Below are 24,377 nucleotides of genomic sequence, written 5' to 3' on the forward strand. Positions count from 1 at the left end.
CTGTACATTAATAGATATAAAGTATGTGATTTGTATATATTTACTTTATATCATATTTAAAGTATGTATACAGTATAAAGTATACACAAATCCAAATACAGGATCCGATATGTGTATATAAATATATATATACTTTATATCACATATATAAGTAAGGATGTGTCTATAAATACTTTATATGTGATATCAAGTATATGATATATGTATATTATATCACATAAAGTATTTGACATGTGTATATGTACTTTATATGTGATATGAATAATGTGATGTGTATTAAAACTACTCAGAACACATACACACAAAAAGGCTCATGGTGATACTAAAGTAAACGCCTCATGTTCCTTCTCTCTCTCTCTTACTCCTCATGAATAATAGAGCAGGGTGTAAACACAGGTTACAACTCAGACTCTCTGTCTCTGTGTGAAATAAGAGGTTCGATCTTAGTGTATATTTTCTAAATGTAACGTGCAGGCTCAATCACAGACTATTGTTTGTCTCCATGTCTCTAATAGCAGCTGTTTTGGCTTTGATGAGACAAAAGGAGAGAAATTATTTTGGGGTTTTTGCTTAGTTTAGATATCAAATCGTTTTATTCTTCAGCTGTCAGTCTACAGCTCAGAATGGAAGTCACCACAATCCCAATTCAGTTTTTTAACCATTATACCTCATTAATATTTAACCGGTTGAGTCATCACAGTTATCTTTATCCAGATTCTGTCTTCACCAATCAGCTCACAGACACATAAGCTCTCTTGTATTCTAAGGATAAAGGCTCCGTGACAGAAGAGGAGTTTAACCACACATGCTGGAATGTTTCTATAATTAGACGTCATACAGGTCATTGGATACGTCGACGTGAACGCAGGACAAAAGCAGTTGTCAGCTGTTGACAGTCGACTTTAAATCCTGGATACGTGTTAAATTCCTTTGTGATCGACACAGACAACAGATCTATAGGTTCAACAGGGATAAATGTTCTATTCTGACCTGATACGAGACACAGGGGTCGATGCAACTTTTCCTCTTCCGTATGATGGAGATCTCCTTGGGCACATTTTTGCTTTACTGCCTCAGATGTCTAAATATTTGATCGTATACAGACAGGTGGTATTTGTGTTATATTATATTGGTAGCCGTCTTGGCCGACACCCAGGAAAAGCAGAACTTTGCTCAGCGGTAATCAGGAGATTTGTTACCGTGGAGGTTTTCATTCCGCTGAGGTTTTCGGCTCCCACACATTCACACCAGACGTCATTTCTTTATCGTGCAAAACTTTATTTAAATGCTTCAGTGCTATAATACAATTCCAGACTTTTTATCCACAGTCGACACAAACAATCACCACTTCTCTACTTTTTAATTCTAATAAGCAGAGAGTTGACTTCTACCATGAAGAGTGTAAAATGTGCTTTATTTTCCACAGTGTCTGATTGGCTCACAACTGGGAACTTGGCTGTCTGAGGGAGGTCAAATGCCAAACCTCAAACCTTTACAGGCAGCAATCTCTGCCACACTGGAATGCATCATAAGAAACACTTCAGCGCTTTGAAGGAGATTCAGGAGATCATACCCGAGAAAGTTCAAACTGCAAACAGACAAATAGAAGTTACCATGATTTGTTTTCTGTAGTTGATGTGCCCACTTAAAAGCTGCTTAACAAAAACATTAAATCAAATCAGAAAATATGTATAATCACAAATTATAAAACACTTTGGACATCACTGACAGTTTCAGCTGAGCTCTGACAGTTCACCATTACTGCTCATCCACTGTGAGAACACATCCACATCCTCAGCACTGAACGTGTAAAGGTTGGCAGCAGGACTCATGTTTATTTCAGGGAGAAGCTCATCGTTGGCGACAGACATGGCATAGCAGGCGGAGCCAGAAACACTGGAGCTGTCCCCTGCCACAGCTGCACCCTGGGACTCGGTCACGGTGCCATTGGCGTCCGTCACAGCGGCACTCGAGGGAGATGAGTGGTCATTTGCAGCCTCTGTGGCGGCCGGGCGGTCGGGAGAAAGCGAGGCAGAGGGGCGTTCCCCGAGCTTAGTGTATAATGAGCTCAGGGTCACAGGGACGGACATGCACCTGAGTCAAAAACACACAGAGACGTCAGATAACGGATCATCATATAAATATATAGGATTTGTGTTAATCATAGACTGTGAATAAAGAAGGACGACATGTCTTCACTTTCTACCGTTAAAGATAAACTTCCCAGAAAAAAAGGTCCTATCCTCCATGTTTATTTACAGTCTGTTCTTCAAACTGCAGAAGGAGGGAAGGTTAAACGTACCTCGTCATTACAGTGGTGACGTGTTCATCCATGGATGGATCACATGTTCCTGCTCCAAACAACCTGCAGCTGATCTGATGAGAGTCACATACGTTCACCAGCACTGTGGAGAGAGTCAAAACACATCATGATGTCATCTTTGCCATTTGCTTGAACTTGTATTACACAGTATGACTCTTTGCATCGGTGATGTTTTGGTGGTAAATGCTCACAAACAGCGAGGGAGTCAGTGCCGGGCGGGTGGAAGGTCACAGAAAAGCTGGTGTCAGACTCCGGGAGGACTTCAAAGCGCAGGTCACAAACCGAACCTGATAACAAGATTCAACAATGAAACATCAACAGTGAAGTTCACTGCTCACTTTGCAGGGACGTCGTCTCCACATGTACCTGCAGCTGTATGATGTAAAGCTCCTCCTACCTGGACGGGCGCTCTGAGACGTGACACAGCTCCTCAGCAGGGCGTTGATCACACACTGATGACGCAGCAGCTCCAGTGTAGCCGGGACGTGGGCGGGGTGGGTGAAGGGAACACTGTCCATCACTGTCGCTCTCTGTGCGGGCGCCTGCCATGCAGCTCCAGGGACAATATAACTGTGCATCACACCACCAGGAAGAGGCTGAAAAAAAGCATTGATCCCTTACCATCTTCACAGAGTCACACAATTGACTTTTAAACTGCACAGTGTATTTTTTTAATGGAGATCTATTAATGTGAGTAAATTCTGTGTGGCTTTTGAATCTAAGGGGACTGTTGGGCCTTGGTGGAGGTGTGCGCTCTACTGAGTTACATTCTATTGTGTCATGTATTAAATCTAAGTCTTGTGTCATCATTTAACTTTACACAAGTGTGTAGATCTCTCGAACAAAACCTACATACCACTGTAAAAATAGTATCCTGCTCATCTAACGTCTCTTCATGGTGGTTTGCACTTGCTGAACCTCTCATCAGATGCTGGGGTAATGGTGCCCACTGCAGGTCAACATCTGCCACAGTCACATCTAGGAAATATCACAGAGGAAGAAGAGGAGAGAAGGGGGGGGTTGCATAAGAGCCACTCCTTCTAAAAGCCTAATATCACATGTTCAAATAAAGATCCCTCACCTGTGATTTGGCTCAGCTTCTTCACAAAAGATGTCAGCATTGGTACGGGCGGCTGCAGCTTGAGGAGGAAGCAGGCAGGCAGCGTCTCATGTGGCCCCTCATCCAGCGGCAGGAACACAGGGTAACTGCCACAGGCATTTCACTACATTAACACTACTGACAGTGACATTCACGTTCACTGTGGGATGGGAAACCAACAGAAATCCTGACGAGCGGGAGATGAAGCGGTGACACGTTACCCCTGCGGATCCAGCTGTGGAGGCTCCGGGATCACAGACGCCATCTGAAGCTTGTGAGCGAGGTCGCTGACACCCACAGTCACCTGGGCGACCTGGACAGCTGAGGTTGGATCTGTTACTTCTGTAAAAACAAGAGCTTTGATAGGGAAATCTGTTTGTTAAAAGCCTCTCACATAGGAATGGGCCTCAGGTCTATAGGTAACAATTTCGTTTATCACCAAAGTCGGCTTTGTTGGCATCTTACGTGAATCTGTTTTCTTCAAATCAGTCGGCATCATGAAGAACTCGATGGTCAGGGGGTAATCTAGAGCGAGAAAATGTATAATATGAACAAATAAGTAAATACCGTATGTGTTGATAACTTCCATATTTTGCATCTGTACCATCTTTTCCGGCTATTAGACACCCGATCCTTCCATTGTTAATCATGTCCATCTGGGGGTCACAGTCCTTTTGTGTCCTGAAAACAGAAAAACTTATGATTACACTTTGTTATTGATCAATCTGACTAATTATTTTTCAACCATTCATCAAGTTTATGAGAAAACACCCATCACAACTTGCAAAAATTTAAATTGATGTCTTTAAATTGCCTCCCCCCCCATCAGAGTAACAGCTTTGATTTGCAGAACAAGTTTTTAAGGCCGTTGTGTTTCACGTTGCTCACCTTGGCAGATGTGATAATTGCTGCAAGTCTTTCCCGAGGTGTTGAAGAGATGCAAACAGTTTTAATTTGGTTTCACTGGAAGAAAAAATAAATATTGAAATGGTTTGGTGGCAAGAGGCTCAAAATGATGCAGGATAGAAATGTTTGATGAGTGCGTACTTGTCTCCTGGGATGTTGTACTGGGTGAAGAGGCTTGATAACTTCATGGAGAATTCAGCAAAGTTCTTTGACCTGCATGGATATTCAAGCATTTCATTTAAATAGCTTGTGTCAAATTAATCTCTGTAGTTTAGAGACAAGACTGAACTTTACCGTCGCTCTGCCTCTTACCTCAGCAGCTGCAGGAGAGACTCACTGGACTGTAAAACAATTTACTTTAATTAACCCACAGAGTAACAGGGGGAGTGATGTTAATTGCTTGTTGGACACAGCACTTACAGCAGGGGGTGCTCCCTGAGGGGCCACCTTCACCTCCTCCACTCCCCCACACGCCACCAACACCACCTCCAGGTAGAATAAGTCGGCTGTGAGGTAGCACGTGGCGTCAGTGATGTGGAAGCCCATTCTAGACAGGAAGCAGGAGTATGGAAGATAATCAATGAAATCTGTAGCTGACCTCCATGTAAGTTCTGCTGAGCAACAGCGCACTCTGCAGCCACACGTGGCGATTCATTCTGTTGGGCTTCGTGTCCTGAGCAATTAAGTGGTTTTCATGTAGAGAAAAAACAAACTAACAATGTGTTTAAATGTGTTGAGTACTAAACCGAAACACAACTGAACGGTGGATGTCACCAATGATCCCCGGTTTCCTGAACCAGCGGAGTAACAAATCCACCAAAATCGGTTTAGATATTTTAAGTTTCGTGGCTGAATATTGGAGATAAACGCTGGTTTCAATGATTTCAATGTGACTATCGGTCAGTTCCACACTATTTTAAGGTAAGAAAGTTGCATAGTGTTGCTTTAAGAGCAGTAGAGATAAATCTGTTTGTGCCGTGAAGTCAAATATCATAAGAGAAAAGACAAATATTGATAAGTCAGATCTTTACCCTTGTTGTTTGGCTATTATTTCCAGGCGATGCCTCATGGTATTCATAGATGACACTGAAAACACACACGGAGCCTGACTTACTCTCAGGTAAAGTGAAATATTGACACTAAAACATAATCAGTGTTCTGTTTATTTACCGTTAAACTCGTCCTGGAGCCGTTCCAGCGATCGAACCAGCGGCTCACAGGGTTTGGATTCATCTCTGGATTTCTCCTATGAGGGGACAAAGGCAAGAAGAGAAAAACAACAACAACAATGGACCAGTTGTGCGTCAATGTGATGCTGGTGTAAACAGACTTTGGTCCCATCCCGCCATGACGTTACACACAAGCTGCATGGTGGCAAAGGGGAGTGTTGACATTTGGATGCTTTGCACTTTGGGAGGCGGCGATGTCTGTGTACCTGCATGTCCCAATACAACGTGCACTGCCCTCAGCGATTAGTTTGAGGTAAAACCGGTCCTACAACAGCATTAAGCTGTATTTATACAGTGCCACTTTACAGAGTATAATCAAGACTTTATAGAGAGGGAGAGAGACACCACACGGTTCAGGCAGGATACTGAATGAAAACCCAACAGATGCATTAAACCTTTGAACCACACATCTCCTCAGTGCATCAAGTATTCAAGTGTCTTTACTAGACTCCAGAGACTGACCTCTGCCAAGCTCCACTCGGTTTTAATCCAAAAGTATTATCTACACTGCTGCTCCACCCGAGACAAATCTAAAGAAAACTGACCCACCCTCTCCTCCACAGCCTCAGCACACACGTAACAAGTTACAAGAACAACTGGCAGACTTTCTGTTGGGTGGAAACACACTGGGATCTGTGAAGCTTTGCATGTTTGGACTCTTAAAGCTATGCTTCGACGAGTGGAGCATATTCCAACTAGACTAGCACTCAGTAGAGCTCATTCCACCACCACAACAGTCCCATTAAATGCAATCAAGCACTTCTACATATCAGTCCTCTAAATATGTGTGATTATTTTCATCAAGATCCCAAAATACTGGAACCATTACATTTGAATGGGTTCTTTGTTGGCCCATGTCTCAAGTTTCATGGAAATCTAGGTAGTTTTTGCATAAACCTAATGACAAACAATCCCTTTGACAGAGACAACCAGAGGAGCTTAATGTCAATATTGTAAAAAGGAGGGGACTGAAACCAACAAATAATAAACGTCATTCTGAACAAGAGGCCACATCAGGCTTAGGCCATAAATAAGCTTAATTTCATAAATGAGACTTCAAACCAGTCAAGTAACTTTGTATGGTTTCTTGTTTCTACAGGTTTCCTGCACGTTTATGTGTCATGAGGTTGACAAGAAGTGAATTGACTGCTGATCAAACGACAAAGAGGCGTGTGTTCCAGGACAGATGATCTCATTCACCACACACACACACACACACACCAGTCCCTGACTCACAGCACATCATCACTGAAGTCACCCAGAAACCAGTCCAATAACTGGGATTATCACCATTTCCTCCAGATTAGGGGGGACATAATCGTGCAGATGAGGATTTGGGGTGATCTCTAAAATGATATGAGTGAAGTATTAGAGACCATGAGTGAAATGTTTGTCTCACCATGCATCTTCGAACCAGCTGGAATGTGTCATTCCAGGACCTCCCTGCAAACTTCAATCGCAGTTTAGAAATCATGGACTTTCCTTTCATCTCTGTAGAAAACAAACATGTTCAACACTCATTTCTTTAATCAAGGGACACTTTTACTGTTGGAGAACATGTGTTCAAATTAAACCAAACAGTCACTTCTGAGTTTTGATGTGTGTATCGTGTTTGTGATGGAGCAAACCAACATTACCTGGCTCGTCTGGACAGAGACTCTCCACCTGAACAAACGTGACAACACTTAAACGCAGATTAACCAATTAATCAATTATCTCCTTCCACAATCTGCTCGTAATCTCTATTGTTTTGTGCAGCGATGATTCAAACAACAATCTGCCGCCGAGTTTGAATAACAATAAAAAGCCATGATGCAGTCACACAGACAGCCAAGGTGCGGTTCTCCCATGCGGGCGGGCGTTGCCACCGACCGGATCCGAGCCCGCAGGACGTGCGGGGCTGCCCAGTCTGCTGCTAACGCAGGTAGCACGGGAGCTAACCATGAGCTAACCAGCCGCTAGCCGGAGTCTCCCCAGTTCGCCACCGTGGTTCAGCCCTCGTCAGACGCTTGGTGGAGGTGAACGCGGTCACATTTACCGGTACGTGATGATACACACACTCACACACACAGACACACACACATGCACAGACTCACATATGTTGTTGTTGGGTCACGTCCGCATCGTTTAGTTGTTATTAGCTGCTTGTTAGCTCTTTTTCACGCTTATGCGTATGTATGTATATGTATGTGTGTGTGTGTTTGTGTGTGTGTGTGCACCCCAGCTAGCCGGCTAGCTAAGAAGGAGCTCAGCTGAGTTTCCTCCTGTGGAGCAAGAGGGATTTATGTATTTATATTTAACGAGTCGCTTCCTTCACGGGGAACTTCCGCAGATGCTAAAACCTGCCCGGTGGGTTAGTGAGTTAGTTAGCTTGTTGGCTAGCAGCGCCCGAGGTGGCTAACCTGTCAAACCGGCGGCTAACGGGTGGTTATTTAAATGGTTGTGTGCCTTGATATTTATGTTTTATGTTTTATGTTTTTATGTCTGTTCCCCATCTCACTGCTGCCTCGACGTTGTGTTTCATTAGCATTAGTTAGCAGTGAGTTGCCAGATAACGATCCGCTGATGAGTGTGTTCAGGTTGTGATGATGATGATGATGACACAGTTTATTTTCTACTAAATTCCTGTTATTGACATTGATGTTATTTTATTATCTCAATCATGCAACTTCGTATAGAAATGTATTATTTGTCCACGTTCTTGCACTTGTCACACATGGGTAAATATGGGTAAACATACTATTACATACTTTGCACAATCCAGTCTCTTGTGTTTATCCCTCCTCTGGTGCTTAAAGTATTGATTTATATTTCTTTTTTTTTTTATATCTATACTTGCACAAATACACTACAGCAAATCCCATCTATGTGTAAACTTGCTTGGCAATAAAACCTGATTCTGATTCTATTATTTATTAACAGACGTACATACTGTGGACGTTTCATTGGTTAAATTAAAAGAACATTACTTCCGTGCTAAATCATAACATTGCCTTTCAGTGTCCAGACCCTGTTGGCTGTAAACCTACATTTGTGATTGTAGAAAGACATGAGCACACACATGTCTGGACATCATGTTATTGTCTGGATCACTAAATCCATGTGGCACACGTCAGATTTTATACACAAAGAGTTTGGAAAACCAGCCAGAAAAGGTTTATTTCTTTGCTAAATGGCCTCCACAGGTTCCCCTTCGGCTTGGTGGAATTTGTAGTTTTTGCTGATCTGTTCCATCTTATTAGGTTTCCTCAAAAGATGTCCCACACCTTGCCATCTTAGAACAAAGGAGAGGAACAGTGTTCACCACTATTACATTAAAGCTGTTTTCAGACATGAACTCTGGACATTTTCTGGAGTTTGTCTTTCACATATGAAGTCAGACGCATTCACAACAACAGGAAAAGGTCCCTAACATTCAGGGGTGGCGCCTGGTTTGAGCAGCAGGAGACAGGACATGACGTATAAATGTGTTTCTGTTTCCAGCACATCGACACTGCGTTGGACCTTTTATCACTTAAAGCTCTTGAATCTCATCGTCTTTCCAAGCTGACATCTTTGTCTTCTACGTTTATTCGTGTGTCCATCGCATGTTCGAAATATTATTGACACGCCCACTTGCTCACGCTGAATTTTCCAGCCATTTTCTTGCTGTATTCTCACATGGGTTTGCACGTTTTTACACACAATTTATTAGGGGACTGTTGTGAAAAGTTCCAGAAAACGTTGAGTGCCTCGGACATTTGCTTTCTCACATACGGCCCCTCCGGAATATGTCTGGACTTCAGTGCTTGTCTTAAAGCAGCTTTATGGGACATGTTGTAATGATTCTGCAGGGAAGGAATGATAATGGAAAATACAGATTATAAAGCAGTTTAAATTGTATCATTATCCTTCAGTATTTGTCATAAAAAAGGCACAGAGAACAATCCCCTGCTCTACATTTGCAGTGTAATGACTGTTTCTCCTGATTAAACATTTTATTGCTTTGGGATTTATTGCTTTGAGACACAGTGATGACTTTGCATTCTAACTGCAGAACTGGGATCTAAAGCCCCAGAGGTGATGATGAAACATGTTGTGAATATTTTCTCTCTTTTCCCTTTTCTGTCTCCCCAGGACTTTATCATTCAGCTCTTTGTTGCAGCTGCCGTCCAGACTGATTTTCCCCCTCTTCATTTCACAATCCTTCCCTCCACCTTAGCTCTCTCCCTTCCACAGTCAGATCTCTCCGCACACAGAGCCATGGCAGCTGCTAAGCCGAAGGGGCAGAACTCTCTAGCCCTCCACAAAGTGATTATGGTGGGCAGCGGAGGAGTGGGGAAATCGGCCCTAACCCTCCAGTTCATGTATGATGAGGTGAGCAACTTAAACCACAGCTGTCAAGCTAAAATTCATCAAGGTTTTTGAGGTGCAAATGTTGTTGTGTAATGATCCCTTTCTCCCCTGCCTCCTAGTTTGTTGAAGACTACGAGCCGACCAAAGCCGACAGTTACAGGAAGAAAGTGGTGCTGGACGGGGAGGAGGTACAGATTGACATCCTTGACACAGCTGGGCAAGAGGACTACGCAGCCATCAGGGATAACTACTTCCGCAGCGGCGAGGGTTTCCTCTGTGTATTTTCCATCACAGAACTGGAATCGTTCGCAGCAACAGTAGATTTCAGGTAAAAAAAAATCCCAGAATTATTACCTGGGTAATTTATGAAAATGCCAGAAAATACCATATCTCACAATCCTAATGAAAGTGAAATACATTCCTGGATCTATCCCCAAATTTACTGGGCTCTTTCTTGTCCCATATCCAATTCTTCCAAGTTACGTGGAAATCCCTCCAGTAGTTTTTTGCGTAATCCTGCTGACAAATACATAAACAAAGCAGCAGACGGGTAAAACCTGGAACCTTTCCTTCCGTGACAGACATAATGCTGTAAGTCAGTAGTTTGTTTATTTGCATAATTCACGGCTGAATGGCATTTCCTGTTTTACAGAGAGCAGATTCTGCGAGTGAAAGAGGACGAGAACGTGCCCTTTCTCTTGGTTGGTAACAAATCCGACTTGGACGACCGACGGCAGGTTAGCGCAGACGAGGCGAAGGCACGTGCCGAGCAGTGGGGTGTGTGCTACGTGGAGACTTCTGCCAAAACCCGTGCCAATGTGGACAAGGTTAGTCCGATCAGCAAAAGATAAGACTTGACTTGGCAAAACTTGACTTGGTTCATACGCAGCAGAGAAATATGAGCCCTTTACTTTTCTTTATAGGTGTTCTTTGACCTGATGAGAGAGATCCGGGCGAGGAAAATGGAGGACAGCAAAGAGAAGAACGGGAAGAAGAAAAGTAAAAGTTTGGCCAAGAGAATTCGAGAGAGATGCTGTATTTTATAGTGGTAAAAGAGAGCAGGGTCACTGCTTGTGTACATACACATTTCTCAGACTTTTACATTTACTTTGTGCCCATACCTGACCATGACTTTCCGTTCCTGGCTAACAGGACATCGACCGTGTGTCAGGGAGTAGTAAGGTGGCACGTCATACACCATTTATAGCTCTAACTTTTTATGTGCTGACACTACAAATAACTTATGTACTCTCTCTCTCTTACTCTGACCACATAACAGAGTGTTATAAATGGATGGTGTTTTAATTTAGGCCTACGTTTGACAGGAGGCTAAGCTCTGAAATGTTACACAACCTTTCATTGTAAAGTTTGATGTGTATAATATATTCAGACAGCTGTGCAGTGCGGGTTCAGGTGGAAAGATTAAATGAAAAGTGTCAGAGCTGACGTTTAAATGAGGGGAAAATATAACTGGAGCTCTACTGGAAAGTCCCACTTCATATAACTAGTCCACAGTCTTTGGTAGGAAGTGTTAACCGAAGTTCAAGTGCCACTTAGGAAATGTACATTGCACTGGGAAATCCTGGAAGCGTTTTAATTGAAAGATCATTTCTGAAATTTCATGCCGTTCCCATTTGTGGTTTTCACACTTAAGTTTTACTCTGTGGTTTAGTTGCCAACACTTATTTTTTTAAAGTCTAAGTTTTTCTTTCTTATCAACCAATGTAAGACAAGCGCACTAATGTCTCCCCCGCCCAGTCACTTTGAGTCTTATCAAAATGCACAAACATCATCGTAACCCTACAATCTGTGAGGGATTTTACAACACTTGAAATTTCTTCAATTCTAACATTTCAAAATGTTTTACCTCACGTGGCTAATGGCGTTCATCGCCTTTCTTAGCATTTACGGAATCCCTGGTGCTCTGATAAACGGTGACTCCATAACACTACATCCTTTAACATGCCGTCTTCAACACATGTTCAGGAAAAGAAATGGCCTTCAGACACATTAAGATACATTTTTCCAGCTTCCTGGCTCCGACTTTTAATTCCCCGCATGTTAATCTAAATGTATTTATTGTAATTGGGACTAAAGTGGGAATAAATTTATGTCAAAACAGAATGCAGGCATGATGGAAGGAAAGTGGTACATGTCCTTTCAGTCACCAAAGAAATACACTCGATAGTACAAACAAGTGCCCACTTTTTAATTGAAGTGAACGACAGCTTGCTGTGGAGAGCATCAGAAGTAAGCACTGCAGTGTTTCTGCAAAAACAACATCTTTGTGAATCAGACAGGCAAAGGTTAAAGGCGTTTCAGTGGAAGTGACCGGGGAAAGAAATGTGAGGTTGCGAGGGCTTTAGTAATTCATGTACAGTGCATCACTGTTGCCTCTCTGTCCATTGTGAATGTGAATAATCCCAACATGCTCATCCTGTTTGCCTGTAAATCTTAGGCTGCCGATGATGTGCAGAGTTCATCGAAGCTCTGTTTTGTTTACTTTTTGTGCAAGTCTCCCCTGTGTTACAATGCTGTTGTGACATCTTAGAGAGATACCTGATGTTCTTGCTCGTATAGAAGAAGGTGCAGGTGAATGCAGTGTAAGAATTGGCCAAATGAGAACACGATGCAGGTTTTACATTGAAATTACAGAGACCAAATCACACCATGAAATCTGCCCCTTAATTCTTTTATTACTGAGCCATGCTTTGTTTTCTTCTGACTTATTTAAAGTAACTTATTTTACTCTTTTTAATACTTTATGAAAGTCCAACCACTTTTCAGATTTTTATTTCCCTCCGCATTTCACTCTGATCCATTTCAGGGTAATTAACACAAGAGTAGAATGTGTGTTTTTGTGTGTGTGTGTGTGTGTGTGTGTGTGTGTGTGTGTGTTCATAGCCGGCAGCAAGAGCTGTACATTTTCATTTAATGACTTTGGCAATCAGTAGGATGCCCAACACTAGAGTCTATGCAAAAAAATATTGTTGTGATTTCCAAGTGGATAAAGAGAAGATCTGTGTCTGCAAACTGCTTTTAGTGAGACTGGGTGCAGTAGAAGCACTTGAATGCTGTTAGGTGTGACCACAGCTTAGAAGTTGGCACTCGGTAGAGCTGCACCAAATTGCACACACTCATGCATATCAGGCCCCTAAATATGCCTGATCTCACAATGTTCAATATGGATCTGCCCCCAAAATGTTATGAGTCCTTTTTGACCCATGTTTCATCCCCTTCATTGAGTTTTATAGAAATCTGTTAAGTTGTGTAATCCTGCTGACGAACAAACCCGACAAACAGGGTTGAACACACAACGTCCTTGGCTGAGGAAAAAATCCTCCAAAAGTTGTGACGCGTGCAGAAGAATGTGAAGCAGAAAACTGTTTCAAATGATTTCATGAGGTAGTAGATGAACGCTAAAGAGTAACACTAAAGAGTCTAACGCTAAAGATTGAAGGCTTTGTTTTTATAATATATGTCTGTGTGTTAGTTGTGTAAAAAGATAGATGTGCAGGAATGTCTGGGGTTTCATACTTACTGAAAAGCACACCGTTGAAAGAGTTTTAGAGGCTGAGACTGGATATGTGAGACCAACCTGAGCCCAAAATATCCGGAACCCGTGGCACCAGAATGTTTGGAAAGTCGTTTAAGATATTTTAAGGGCTAACCCCCCAGTACCATGACCGAATCACCCCTGATAGTTAATGTAACGGGCACAAAAAACAAACACACAATGTCAGGATCACAGCCTGTTGTGACGTTCCTTGCTGAGCTTATGCCCATTACATTTAAGTGCTGTGTGTCTACATCGTTAAGAAGCTACTTCACTCAAAGTAACCACCATAGTGCTCGCTTACTCCAACATTGGCTTCAACGGCATCTCATCCGTTTTATTGTTTTTCTTCAGACGCAAACATGATTCATCATCCTTCTTTATTCGTTTCTCTTCATGAATACTTTAATAGGCTTGATGGCCCAAATATTTCCAACTGGATCCTGAAACAGATGTTTGTGTGAAAGCTACGAGCAGATTGGCCGACCGGGTATTCAAACAACTTGTTTTTGCCTTTTATATAAATACCCTTGGGGTTAAAAATAAATGGATATCTATGTATTTTTGATTGGATGGTTGTACGTATGCCATCGGTGAAATGTTTCCTTCATGTTTACTTATTTTAAACATAACCACTAATGTAGCTGTTTGTGAATGCAAGAGGTGACGCTTACATTTCAATTCATTTTTTGTGAGTTATTTGGAAATGGCAAATAAAGTGGATATTACTAATAATATTTTCCATACGTCTCTTCTTTTTTTTGTGCGAAGATTTGTCTTGAATCATTGCACTGTTATTTTCATTAGTTAATTAATGCAGAACATGACATTGATAAATTGACCTTGTTGCACCATGATATGTTTTCACAGACATCTTGGCGCAGCCCTCATCCACACCGAGTCTTTGTTCTCCATGTACAAGGTCCTCTGAAGGCTTGATGATTTTGGGTATATAAAACTAAAATTTATCAAGACATCTTTCACAGAAAGCTTCAAATTTATGTTGATAATGTTAGAAATGACAACTCAAGATTTATTTAGAAAAATTGAGGAGTGGTTTCTTTTTTACAAAGTTTTTCCAAACTTACTTTGACTTACTATCAACAGTTTTACTTTTTTTTTTAAATGTAAGGTTTAATTTGGCTACTTTTCTGAAAGAAAATCAACATCAGCAAATCCTTAAACAAAAACCCAAAACACAATTTTTTTAGTTTTATTTTTGTCAATGTTTAGTTTGTGGTAAAAAGCTAATTTTATTTTAATATTAAAAGAATTTGAGATGTAATTTGGTTCCTTGTAAACATCAGTAAAACTTGAAACACAAACATTAATTTCTATATTATTTAAATGTAATTCCTGTTTATAAACCATATATAAAATCCATAAACTGGTGGAACTGACGTGTAGGAGGAAGGGGTTTCCGTTGGCGGTGACGTGAGCCCGGCGCCGATGACGCAGCCGCGTGTGATTGGCTCGCGGGGACTCACGGGACTTGTAGTTTTAAAGCGGTGCGGGCCTGCGAGCTGCGCTGTTAGCTTCACTGCGAACACACTTTTCATTTGTGGGAATAAACTCCGGCGATTGTCGAGCGGTTCCACGCGGAGAGACGAGCGCGGCTCCCGGACTATGCGCTTGTCGCAGCGGGCTGAGACTCGGCGGGACGCGCGGGGAGGCGGACGTGTTTTTTTGAATGACGTTGTTGTAGTCGCCTCGAACTCCACGCAAGGAGAAAAGAAAGCTAACGGTGCTAGGTCGCTAGCGGGGCTAGCGGCGGCGGCTTCAACTCGCGTGTTGTCCACTTCCTCGTTGCTCAGTGTGATGGAAGGCGACCAGAAGTTTGAGAGCAGGAGTTTGTTCCTCCCCCGCTAACTCCGCGCCGTGGACGGATTCGCCCGCGTTCATGCACCGCGACACTTCCAGGGCAAGCGGATTCTAAGTGTGCCGCAGCTCTGCGCTTTCACCGCGGATTGGAATGTGTAGCTGGACACAAGCTAGTGGAGGCTAGCTGGCTAAACCGACTAGCATTAGCTAGCGTATCTGGGAGATGTCCGTCCTGGAGCACAATGGCTGAGTGTCGACTGGCTCCATAAGTAAGCTTCGTGTCGTGGACTGCGTGTGACGGGACCCGTCGGCACCGAGTGTCGTTAACTACCGTCTGGAGTTACTCACTTTATTTGGACCCTAGCCCCTGCTAGCTTCGTAATGCTAATGATAAGCCTGTGACTAAGCTAGCTGGCTGGCTGTCTTAATTGTGAAATAGCTGTAGCTTCAGCTAACTAGCCTGTTACGGAGCTAGCCCAATGTTTTGTTCCGCGACACAACGAGAGACATAGTTTAGGGGAAAGTACTTAATTTAAAGATTATTCTCCGCGTGACGTTTATTATTTTTGGAGACTAATGCCTAACTCGGACGTGCTTCGGGAGGGTCGGGGACGGAGCCCCTCCGCGCAGAGAAATGCTAACAGGCAGGACAGGCGGAGCAAACCGGGGAGCGGTGCGGCTCCGCGAGACAAGCACCGTGAGAAGAGGCGCTCGTCGGCTTCCAGGAGAAAGAAACGCAGGCAGGCCAAGGGCAGAGACTCGTCCAGCACCGGTACAACCGAGGGCAACGACCGGAAAGGCACGTTCGACAAAGAGGTTGAACTACGGACACTGGTGGAGTACGATGACGTGAGCTCCCAGTCCGAGCGGTTCTCCGGGAGCCCCTCTCCCAAACTTGACCCCCGCGCAGACCGGCTCTCCGTGGACCGACTCAGCGACTTCGGCGAGAGCAACGGACCGGCTTCCCCGAACAGGAGAAAGGCGAGGAACCGGGAGGCGGTGACCCTCAGCAAGGACGAACCGACGAGAGGAGCATCCGAGAGGAGCAAGCAGGAGAAGGAGTCAGGGAAGAAAAAAGACCGCCCGAGCCGGGAGAGAGACTCCTCCAAGGCTCGGAGTGGAGCTGGCCTCAGCGGCACCAAGAACCTCAGAGACACGACGAGGAGCAGTGACAGAAACGGTAAAAGGACATCTGCACCTCAGCCCTCACAGTCTGCAGAGAAAAAGGATTCAAAGAGGCAAAGAAGTAAAACAAGATCCGATAAAGAGCCGCCGTCTGCGTACAGAGAAGCTCCACAATCTTACAGAGATGACCGTGAAGACCTCAGGCCGTACAGGAGAAGTCCTGGTTTTAAAACTGAAAGTTCCTATGGGACGTCAAACCCGTATAGCTACCAGTCTCCTGGTGGTTACAACCAGCCGACGTCTAGAAGAAGTCCAACTTATGGGAGCAAGAGAGTCTCTCCCAGTTCAACATATTACAACCGGGACTCAGATGCGTATGGGGCTTATGGGATACAGAAGTCACCCAGTTCATACTCCAGCAACAAAAAGAAGCGATCCCCCGCGAGCCCAGCGAACTGGCGAAGGTCACCAAGTTATGGCCGACACAGTCCATATGAACAAGGAGAGTTTGGTTCAAGTCCGTATGGAAACCGCAGGAGATCAAGAAGTCCGTACAGGAAGTCCAGGAGCCCAAGTCCAGATGTCAGGTGAGTTCTTCAAAGTTTGTTGTTCGTGTTCTTCTGGTTTAGTGACTTCTTGGCTCTACCACATTCAGCAAAGATGTGGTGTTCTATATACTGGACGATTGGCTGTGTCATTCCTGTGAAGCAGCAGTAGTAAATTTTGTTTGAAATTGTTGTACAATTAAACTTTATCGTTTTCTTTCAATATTTGTTGGTGTATCTATGCCACTCCCAAAGCCATTGACCATCCAGTCCATTAAGTGAGATAAAAAAACTTACGTAACTGGCTAGAATAACTTATATCTAAACTTTCAATCAACTAGATAAGTTAGTCATGTAGAAATGTTTGTAATGTAGAAGCAGAATATGCAAACAAATATGTCCATGTCCTTTTTCCCCAGGCGATCTGCACGGTCACGTAGCAGAAGTCCATATTCATCCACAAGGCATTCACGTTCCCGCAGCCGCCACCGCCACTCCCGCTCCCGCAGTCGCCCCTCCAGCCTGTCGCCAAGCACGATCACCTTCAAAACCAGTCTCGCTGCTGAACTCAGTAAGCAGAAAAAGGTGAAGGCTGCTGAAGCTGCCGCCAAAGCCAAGAACTCCAGCAACACATCTACTCCAACCAAGGTTCCCTCATCTGCTCACCAACCGAGTCCGAAGTTGAATCACGCTTCCAGGAAGGGCCGCCCTCCCTCTCCACCTCAACCAGAGAAGGGCCCCAGGACGCCAACGACCAACCAGCCGCAGTCTCCCGCTGACAGGTCAGCCAGGAAGACCAGCGACCTCAGCAGGGACAGAGAAGGAAAGGGGAAGGATGACTCTGTACATCGGGACAAGAGGAAAGCACCAGCACCTGGACAGAGCAAAGACAAGGAACGAGCCCCGGGTCCACTCATCTCTACTCTGTCGTCACTACCGCTGCCCCCAACAGTTCTTGAGCATATTGTCAAAGGAGAGGGGTATGTATATATGTGTGTGTGTGTTGGGTCGATTGACCTTGAATCTGTCTGAATGTTTACACTTGATTGTGTAGACCTAATCTCTGTTTCTTCTTTATTCTCTCTTTATCAGCTTGAAGGACAGCTTGCTCTCAGGGAAGAAAAAGTCGGAGAGAAAGGCTCGCCCACTTCTGACCGACTTGCCTCTCCCCCCTGAACTTCCCGGTGGCACGTCCTCCCCTCACAGCCCATTCGATGACAAAAAGTCTCTAACACTTCGCCGAAGACCTAAGTACGTTAGGTTACATTTAGTGCTCGATCAGCTTTTCCTTTGCTACTGTATTCACTGTTGCGTGTATTTTCCTGAACTTCACAGAATTTGCGGCCCAAGATACGGTGAGATTAAGGAGACAGAGATAGATTGGGGCAAACGCTGCGTGGACAAGTTTGAGATCATCGGAATCACAGGGGAAGGCACCTATGGACAGGTGTACAAAGCTAAAGACAAAGACACTGGTAAGTGTGTTGGAACTTCAACAAACTGTTGAATGAAGGTTTTGTATAAATTGCAAGTGGTGATTAGCTCATGATCTAGTTTTGAAGGGCCGTTCTTTCCTCTGTTTTACAGCTGAGATGGTGGCTTTGAAGAAAGTTCGACTGGACAATGAGAAAGAGGGCTTCCCAATCACGGCCATCAGAGAGATTAAAATTCTGCGACAACTCAACCACAAGAGCATCATAAACATGAAGGAGATCGTCACAGACAAGGAGGACGCTCTAGATTTCAAAAATGATAAAGGTAAACTTCCCTGTAGTATTTGATTCTGCCACACAACAGATTTCTCTGTGTTCTCTTTTAATGACTAAATCTTTTTTTCCCTGCCACCTCAGGGGCTTTCTATCTTGTTTTCGAATACATGGACCACGACCTGATGGGTTTGCTTGAGTCGGGCCTGGTTCATTTCAACGAGAGCCACATCAAGTCTTTCATGAGGCAGTTGCTGGAGGGTCTCGATTACTGCCACAAGAAGAACTTCCTGCACAGAGACATCAAGTGCTCCAATATTCTGCTCAACAACAAGTAGGTCTTTGGGATCTCACTTAAACTCAATGAACATCCTTTCTAAGCTTGGTTATATTTTCAAACGTGTTTTTTCAGCTGGATTTAACAAGTGTTTTTTCCGCTCTTTCCCTAATCAGAGGTCAAATAAAGCTCGCAGACTTTGGTCTCGCTCGGCTGTATAACTCTGAAGAAAGGTGAGCCTCTGATATTCTTATTAGATGCACTCATCAAACGTTCTTGTCCTTGTATGTGAATGAATAATAAACCATATTCTCCTTTTCAGTCGACCTTACACGAACAAAGTGATCACACTATGGTACCGACCCCCAGAGCTGCTCCTGGGAGAAGAGAGGTACACGCCTGCCATTGATGTTTGGAGCTGCGGGTAAGGGCAGGACTGATAAGGACTTCAGTTTACATATGTGACTCGCTTATCTCTGTCAGAGTGTCATAGGGTTTTGTTCTCATAATCATGAGTTATCTGGTTTTGTCTGTCACAGATGCATTCTGGGAGAACTGTTCACAAAGAAGCCCATTTTCCAAGCGAACCAGGAGCTCGCCCAGTTGGAGCTTATCAGGTAAGTTTGTGGTGAAACTGGTAAAAATGTTAACACTTTAGTTTTGACTTTGGCTCGTTCCCATATAGTGACGCACCAAACGGAACCACAATGAATCAAGTGTTTCCAGTTCTCTGGGTGTTGCCAGTTATTCTTTGATGCTGTGTCCACACGTTGTATTCTGCTGTAACCAGTTCATTTCTTGTAATTTCGCGTTTCTTCTTCTTCCAGTCGGATATGTGGCAGCCCCTGCCCTGCAGTGTGGCCCGATGTAATAAAGCTTCCCTTCTTCAACACCATGAAACCAAAGAAACAGTACAGGCGGCGGCTACGAGAGGAGTTTGCTTTGTAAGTCACTGTCCATGATCATATTTATGGCTTGAGCCTTCCAGCAGCGCGTCTGACTGTGACCTTGTGCTTCTGTTGTTCAGCATCCCGATGTCTGCCCTGGATCTGTTCGACCACATGTTAAACCTGGACCCCAGCAGACGCTGCACGGCCGAACAAGCTTTGGGCAGCGAATTCCTCAAGGACGTCGACCCAGATAAGATGCCCCCGCCAGAGTATGTTTCTGTTCATGTTAATTCTACAACCAAGACGACAAAATGCTTCACGTGATCTCACCATGTTAACATCTCCATTTCTGCAGCCTTCCACTGTGGCAGGACTGTCATGAGCTGTGGAGTAAGAAACGTCGGCGACAGAAGCAGATGCCGGAGGAACTGGCGGCCCCTAAGGCGCCACGCAAAGAGCTTGGCCTTGACGACAGCCGCAGCAACACCCCCCAGGGCTTCCCTCCTCCCGGCGGCGTCAAACCTCCCATTGCAGCTGCTTCTGCTCTGCTTGGTGAGTCTGACTATTATTTATATTTGTCTTATTATAGCTTTGAGTCACACTAACCTGTATGAAGGGTGCTTGGGAAATAAACATATAAGTATGTTGGAGGTAACGTTTTCTGTCAAATCCCAGTTAAAATTGAAAGCTCAAGAAATGAACCCTGGATTTGCAGTATTTGTCCCAATGGTTAGGAATGAACCTTAGTGTTTATTTTTTCTTACAGATCCAAAGGGTCCAACCTCCCAGTTGACGCAGGAGCAACTGGCGGTCCTCCTGAACTTCCTCGGCCATCCCAAGAGCACGAACACGGCCCAGTTTGTCCAGTCCATGAGCACAAAGGTCAACCAGGAGACGTTACATCAGCTCTCCAAAGCCCTGGGCCCCACCGACCCCGCGGAGCCTCCTGCTCAATCTACACCTGTTAAGCCTCCCCAGCCCGCTGCTCCTGCAGGAGTGCCCCGCACACCCCCGATGCCCAAGCCCCCTTCACCCCCCATGACCGCACCGTCTGGCATTCCAGAAGGAGAAGCTTCGGCCGCCACCCAGACGGCCATGACGATGCTGCTGACTCAACTCCTCAAAGTCCAGCAGGCTCAAAGGCAGGAGGCAGGGGACGCCGGAGAAGGAGCAGAGATCACAAACTCTGCAGGAGCTGCACAGGGAGGAGTTCCGCTACCTCCAGAGGTCAAACAACCTCCAGAGCCCAGCCCGGTCTCTCCAGGTAACCTCATCTGTTAAACATGTTCAGTGAGACAGCTGAATGCAAAGTGCAACTTTTCTTTCTGCTCTGGGTCCTGAAAGCCATTTTAAGAAGTTTTTAACCACATGTCTGTGACTGGACACAGATAAACCAGATGAAATCATGTATAATGAAAGCAGATGGTTGACAGATGGAGTACGTCAAGTAAGAATGAAACCAGTAAAATACATCACCAGAAGGATCTTGTCAGTTAAAACTATTGTGGAAATTGACTTTTTCCAAATGATTTATTATAAGAATCAGAGAAATTCAATTGCAGGAACACAAGCTTAAGGAAGAAGATATAAATCAAAGAATTGACATTGCAATATCTGATATTCTAATTTTGTTCTCTAGTGTCTGAGGTTGGTGGGATGTCCATCCTGCCCCCGGACCAGAGACCACCTGAGCCTCCAGAACCACCTCCACATGCTGACCTGGACTACCGGCAGCCGCCACCTGAGCCCAAGATCGGCCACGCTCCCCCCATCGCAGGTGGAGGTGATGGTGGGAGACCTCCAGAGCAGGACTACCCCCCTCTCCCTCCCGCAGAAGGACCTGGATATGGGGGCGAGTACAGCCACCCACCACCTCCATCCTTCACGCCTGCAGGGTTTGGGGACAGCTTTATGGGTCACATGATGGGCGGGGGCATGCCCCCTCACGCTCTGAGAGATGTGTTCAGTGGACCTGGCCAGGCCGGGGGCTCGTCTGCTGTGGGGGTTCTAGCCCCGGCCCACCCAGACCCCTTCCCCCCAGGTGGCAGAGCCAGCAGCATGGTCTTCACCGGGGACAAGGACCACCGCTTCGAGTACAATCACAGCCCCTTGTCTGTGGAGGGTCAACCCAACCCCGGAGCCATCCACATGTACAACCACGCCATGGCTAGAAAGGACGGCGTACCTCCTCCACCCATCCCAGTGCCGGGACAAGCCTGGGGCTCCCCTTCTCAGCTCGGGGCTCCACCACTACCCCATGGCTACGTCCCACATGTGAACTCAACAGCAACTATCAGAGGACGAGGACTGCCGTACTGAACGACTGGAAATGTGAAATGGCAGATTAGTGACAGTGGACAAAATGCTCTATGACTATGTCTCAGGCCAGACCTGGACATGCACACTCAGTTTGTAATAACTTAAAGTCTGTGTTAGGCATTGTATTCCTCCCCAGTGTGGAGTACGTTGCAGGAGGACAGCTGAACGACACCCGAGGAGCTTTTCTTGCTCATACCATTTTCATATTGTTTTGTAATCTATTCTGCTGTCTTTTAAATTAAACTTTTACCTATTTTGAGTGTACATTTAAGATCAGGCGGGTGAATTTTAAATCTCTACCATGGCCTGTCTGTAATTACTCCAGGGCAGACTAGTATTAATGTTTTGCACTACTGACTGAAGTAGGCGGAAACTATTTTAGCTATGAAATGGATCATCTGCTCTCCCTGAACAATTAGGAATATGACCAGTAACGTAGTGTCCTCTCTTAATGACCATTATTACGTTGACGCGGTGGTGGCTCAGCTGATGGGGTGGGGGGGGGAGCAGTTTGAGGGGCAGGACTGTTAGATCCAGAGAGACTGGAAGCACTTGGGACTACTGCAGCGAATCAGACCTAACGGAGAAAGGCTGTTTTCACTTTAAATTCCACTTGCCTTTTTGCCAGTAGTTGTAAAATCATGAGCAGAACACACAAACGTAACCAGAGTTCAACAAGGAAACTGTCTTCTTTTTTTTTTTTGTACTAAAACGATTCTCCCCCCCTCCCCCTCCCCCTCCTTCCTTCTTTGGCAAATGTTTATTAAAGAAATGCCGGATGTATCATCGTCTTTAATTTCATTGATTGTTACTGATGTTTGCTTTGTCATTGAACATGTCGACGGCATAGATCACACCACTAGATGGCAGTGTCAGGTCAAACTTCACATGCTCTGTCAGCGTTATTCAAAAAGACAACTGGGGCTAATGTGGTTCTAGAGGTAGGGTGGGTCGTCAACTAACTAGAGGGTCGGTGGTTCGATTCCTGGCTCCTCCAAAGTGCAAAATACCTAACTCCTAATTGCGTATGAATGGTCACTGTATATAAGCACTGTATAAATGTGTGTGTGACTGCGACTTGTACAATAAAACACTGAGAGGTGAAGTGCTGTATAAACACAGTTGATTTAAAGTCCATTACTCAAAAACAACAGATCTCAGCCAGAGACTTCACCGGCATTAAATCTCGACACTTAACCCAACATACATGATTCATGAAGGGGGGGGCTCCTTGAGTTTAGTCTGTTTAATGCAAACAGACGTAATTTTTTCTGCAGCATGAAAACTCAGCCAGGCCGGCGTCACTGAGTCTCAAGGGAGATGGAAGCAAACGTAAAGCAAAACGTAAACCACATCGTCTCATGTAGATTCAGCAGTTTAACTGTCAGGGAGAAAGAAAACGATCCAATAAATGAACGTTTCCAGCCACACAGTTTCTCATAGATCACAAATCAGTCTTCAATGCTACTGCTATGATTTGTATTTACCCTTTTACCCTTTAAAAATGAGTAACTCTAAACCTAAACTCTAACCTGTTTAAATTAAAGATTTTCTAAAATGCTGTTGCTCGCTTATTTGGATCAGCACCAATTTGTCAGATGTCAAAGAATCCATAATAAGATTGGAAATTAAAATAGTTCTCAGCTTTAATTGAATCAGTATTTAAAGAGGGTCAACACTTCACTATTATCCATCTAATTAGTCGTTCGAGGCCTTTCTGTCCTTCAACCCAACAAACTGCATCAGGCAGTGGATTTATAAAGACGCACAAACCAAAGTGGAGCTCCACACGCATCTGTCTCTGGTCTTAAACCGTCACATCCACATCTGAATCTGTCACACATCACTTTGCTGGTAATGAAAAAGTGATTATCTCAGAGGGGTCCCTGTTCTGTGGAGCTACAGAACGTCGACGCCACCTTGTCTGTGATTAATTCGCTGTGGATGATGGATTGCTGGAGATTTACAGCAGCTTCAGTGGGACTGGCGGCATCATATTTATACTGCGTGTGATTGATTGAAACAACAGTCGTGGCAGATTTAAGGAGGAGATGAGGCAGGTACAGTGTGAAGGAGAGACTTTAACCAAAGTATCAGTTTGGTAGGTTTATTTAAACAGGGCTGTAAAAACACATCCAGAGGCCTGACAGTGATTTTGAACGTTTCACCTGCACATAGACTCTTCTTCTCTTAGTTTTTGTGGTAACTTGATGAATAAAGACATTAAATCTTACAGGATTTGGTTA

The 24,377-nt window shown here is 44.5% G+C and overlaps 3 protein-coding genes across 7 annotated transcripts; 2 read left to right on the top strand and 1 right to left on the bottom strand.

The window, feature by feature from the left end:
• Positions 1 to 1,257: 1,257 nt before the first annotated feature.
• Positions 1,258 to 7,986, bottom strand: zgc:111976 (uncharacterized protein LOC553663 homolog). 5 transcript variants are annotated; one of them, XM_035141968.2, is made up of 18 exons: positions 7,654 to 7,986; positions 7,195 to 7,222; positions 6,957 to 7,048; positions 5,499 to 5,574; positions 5,360 to 5,414; positions 4,749 to 4,875; positions 4,641 to 4,669; positions 4,470 to 4,541; positions 4,311 to 4,385; positions 4,027 to 4,103; positions 3,888 to 3,947; positions 3,644 to 3,779; positions 3,405 to 3,529; positions 3,180 to 3,301; positions 2,721 to 2,919; positions 2,515 to 2,610; positions 2,303 to 2,405; positions 1,258 to 2,094 (listed from the first exon to the last, which is right to left on the bottom strand). In XM_035141968.2, the coding sequence occupies exons 3-18, from the start codon at positions 7,044 to 7,046 to the stop codon at positions 1,734 to 1,736; spliced, it is 1,803 nt and encodes a 600-aa protein (XP_034997859.2). In that variant the 5' UTR covers positions 7,047 to 7,048; positions 7,195 to 7,222; positions 7,654 to 7,986; the 3' UTR covers positions 1,258 to 1,733. The 5 variants fall into 5 exon arrangements, with proteins under 5 accessions (XP_034997859.2, XP_034997857.2, XP_034997858.2 ...); XM_035141966.2 differs by having other exon boundaries at positions 7,195 to 7,241; XM_035141967.2 differs by having other exon boundaries at positions 6,957 to 7,222.
• On the top strand, positions 7,442 to 14,185 carry ralaa (v-ral simian leukemia viral oncogene homolog Aa (ras related)). The gene is made up of 5 exons (XM_035141970.2): positions 7,442 to 7,597; positions 9,674 to 9,913; positions 10,012 to 10,220; positions 10,545 to 10,719; positions 10,816 to 14,185. Exons 2-5 carry the CDS (start codon positions 9,800 to 9,802, stop codon positions 10,936 to 10,938), a joined length of 621 nt encoding a protein of 206 aa, XP_034997861.1. The 5' UTR covers positions 7,442 to 7,597; positions 9,674 to 9,799; the 3' UTR covers positions 10,939 to 14,185.
• Positions 14,186 to 14,938: 753 nt separating this feature from the next.
• On the top strand, positions 14,939 to 22,914 carry cdk13 (cyclin-dependent kinase 13). Its single transcript, XM_035141963.2, has 14 exons — positions 14,939 to 16,981; positions 17,359 to 17,919; positions 18,032 to 18,190; positions 18,275 to 18,414; positions 18,527 to 18,697; positions 18,790 to 18,979; positions 19,099 to 19,155; positions 19,245 to 19,346; positions 19,462 to 19,539; positions 19,750 to 19,866; positions 19,950 to 20,081; positions 20,168 to 20,364; positions 20,579 to 21,076; positions 21,452 to 22,914. The coding sequence occupies exons 1-14, from the start codon at positions 15,846 to 15,848 to the stop codon at positions 22,129 to 22,131; spliced, it is 4,218 nt and encodes a 1,405-aa protein (XP_034997854.1). The 5' UTR covers positions 14,939 to 15,845; the 3' UTR covers positions 22,132 to 22,914.
• Positions 22,915 to 24,377: the final 1,463 nt, after the last annotated feature.

Source organism: Hippoglossus stenolepis, chromosome 19 (genome assembly GCF_022539355.2).
Source record: "Hippoglossus stenolepis isolate QCI-W04-F060 chromosome 19, HSTE1.2, whole genome shotgun sequence".
NCBI lineage: Eukaryota > Metazoa > Chordata > Actinopteri > Pleuronectiformes > Pleuronectidae > Hippoglossus > Hippoglossus stenolepis.

Coding starts and splice junctions, on each gene's coding strand:
- zgc:111976 (XM_035141968.2), bottom strand. CDS start 7,046: ATGAAAGGAAAGTCCATGATTTCTAAACTGCGATTGAAGTTTGCAGGG. Junction 3,948..4,026: donor TCTAATAGCCGGAAAAGATG/GTACAGATGCAA, acceptor TTCTCGCTCTAG/ATTACCCCCTGACCATCGAG. Junction 2,095..2,302: donor GTCACCACTGTAATGACGAG/GTACGTTTAACC, acceptor TTTTTGACTCAG/GTGCATGTCCGTCCCTGTGA.
- ralaa (XM_035141970.2), top strand. CDS start 9,800: ATGGCAGCTGCTAAGCCGAAGGGGCAGAACTCTCTAGCCCTCCACAAA. Junction 10,221..10,544: donor GCAGCAACAGTAGATTTCAG/GTAAAAAAAAAT, acceptor CCTGTTTTACAG/AGAGCAGATTCTGCGAGTGA. Junction 10,720..10,815: donor CCCGTGCCAATGTGGACAAG/GTTAGTCCGATC, acceptor TTTTCTTTATAG/GTGTTCTTTGACCTGATGAG.
- cdk13 (XM_035141963.2), top strand. CDS start 15,846: ATGCCTAACTCGGACGTGCTTCGGGAGGGTCGGGGACGGAGCCCCTCC. Junction 18,980..19,098: donor AATATTCTGCTCAACAACAA/GTAGGTCTTTGG, acceptor TTCCCTAATCAG/AGGTCAAATAAAGCTCGCAG. Junction 19,347..19,461: donor ATTGATGTTTGGAGCTGCGG/GTAAGGGCAGGA, acceptor TGTCTGTCACAG/ATGCATTCTGGGAGAACTGT.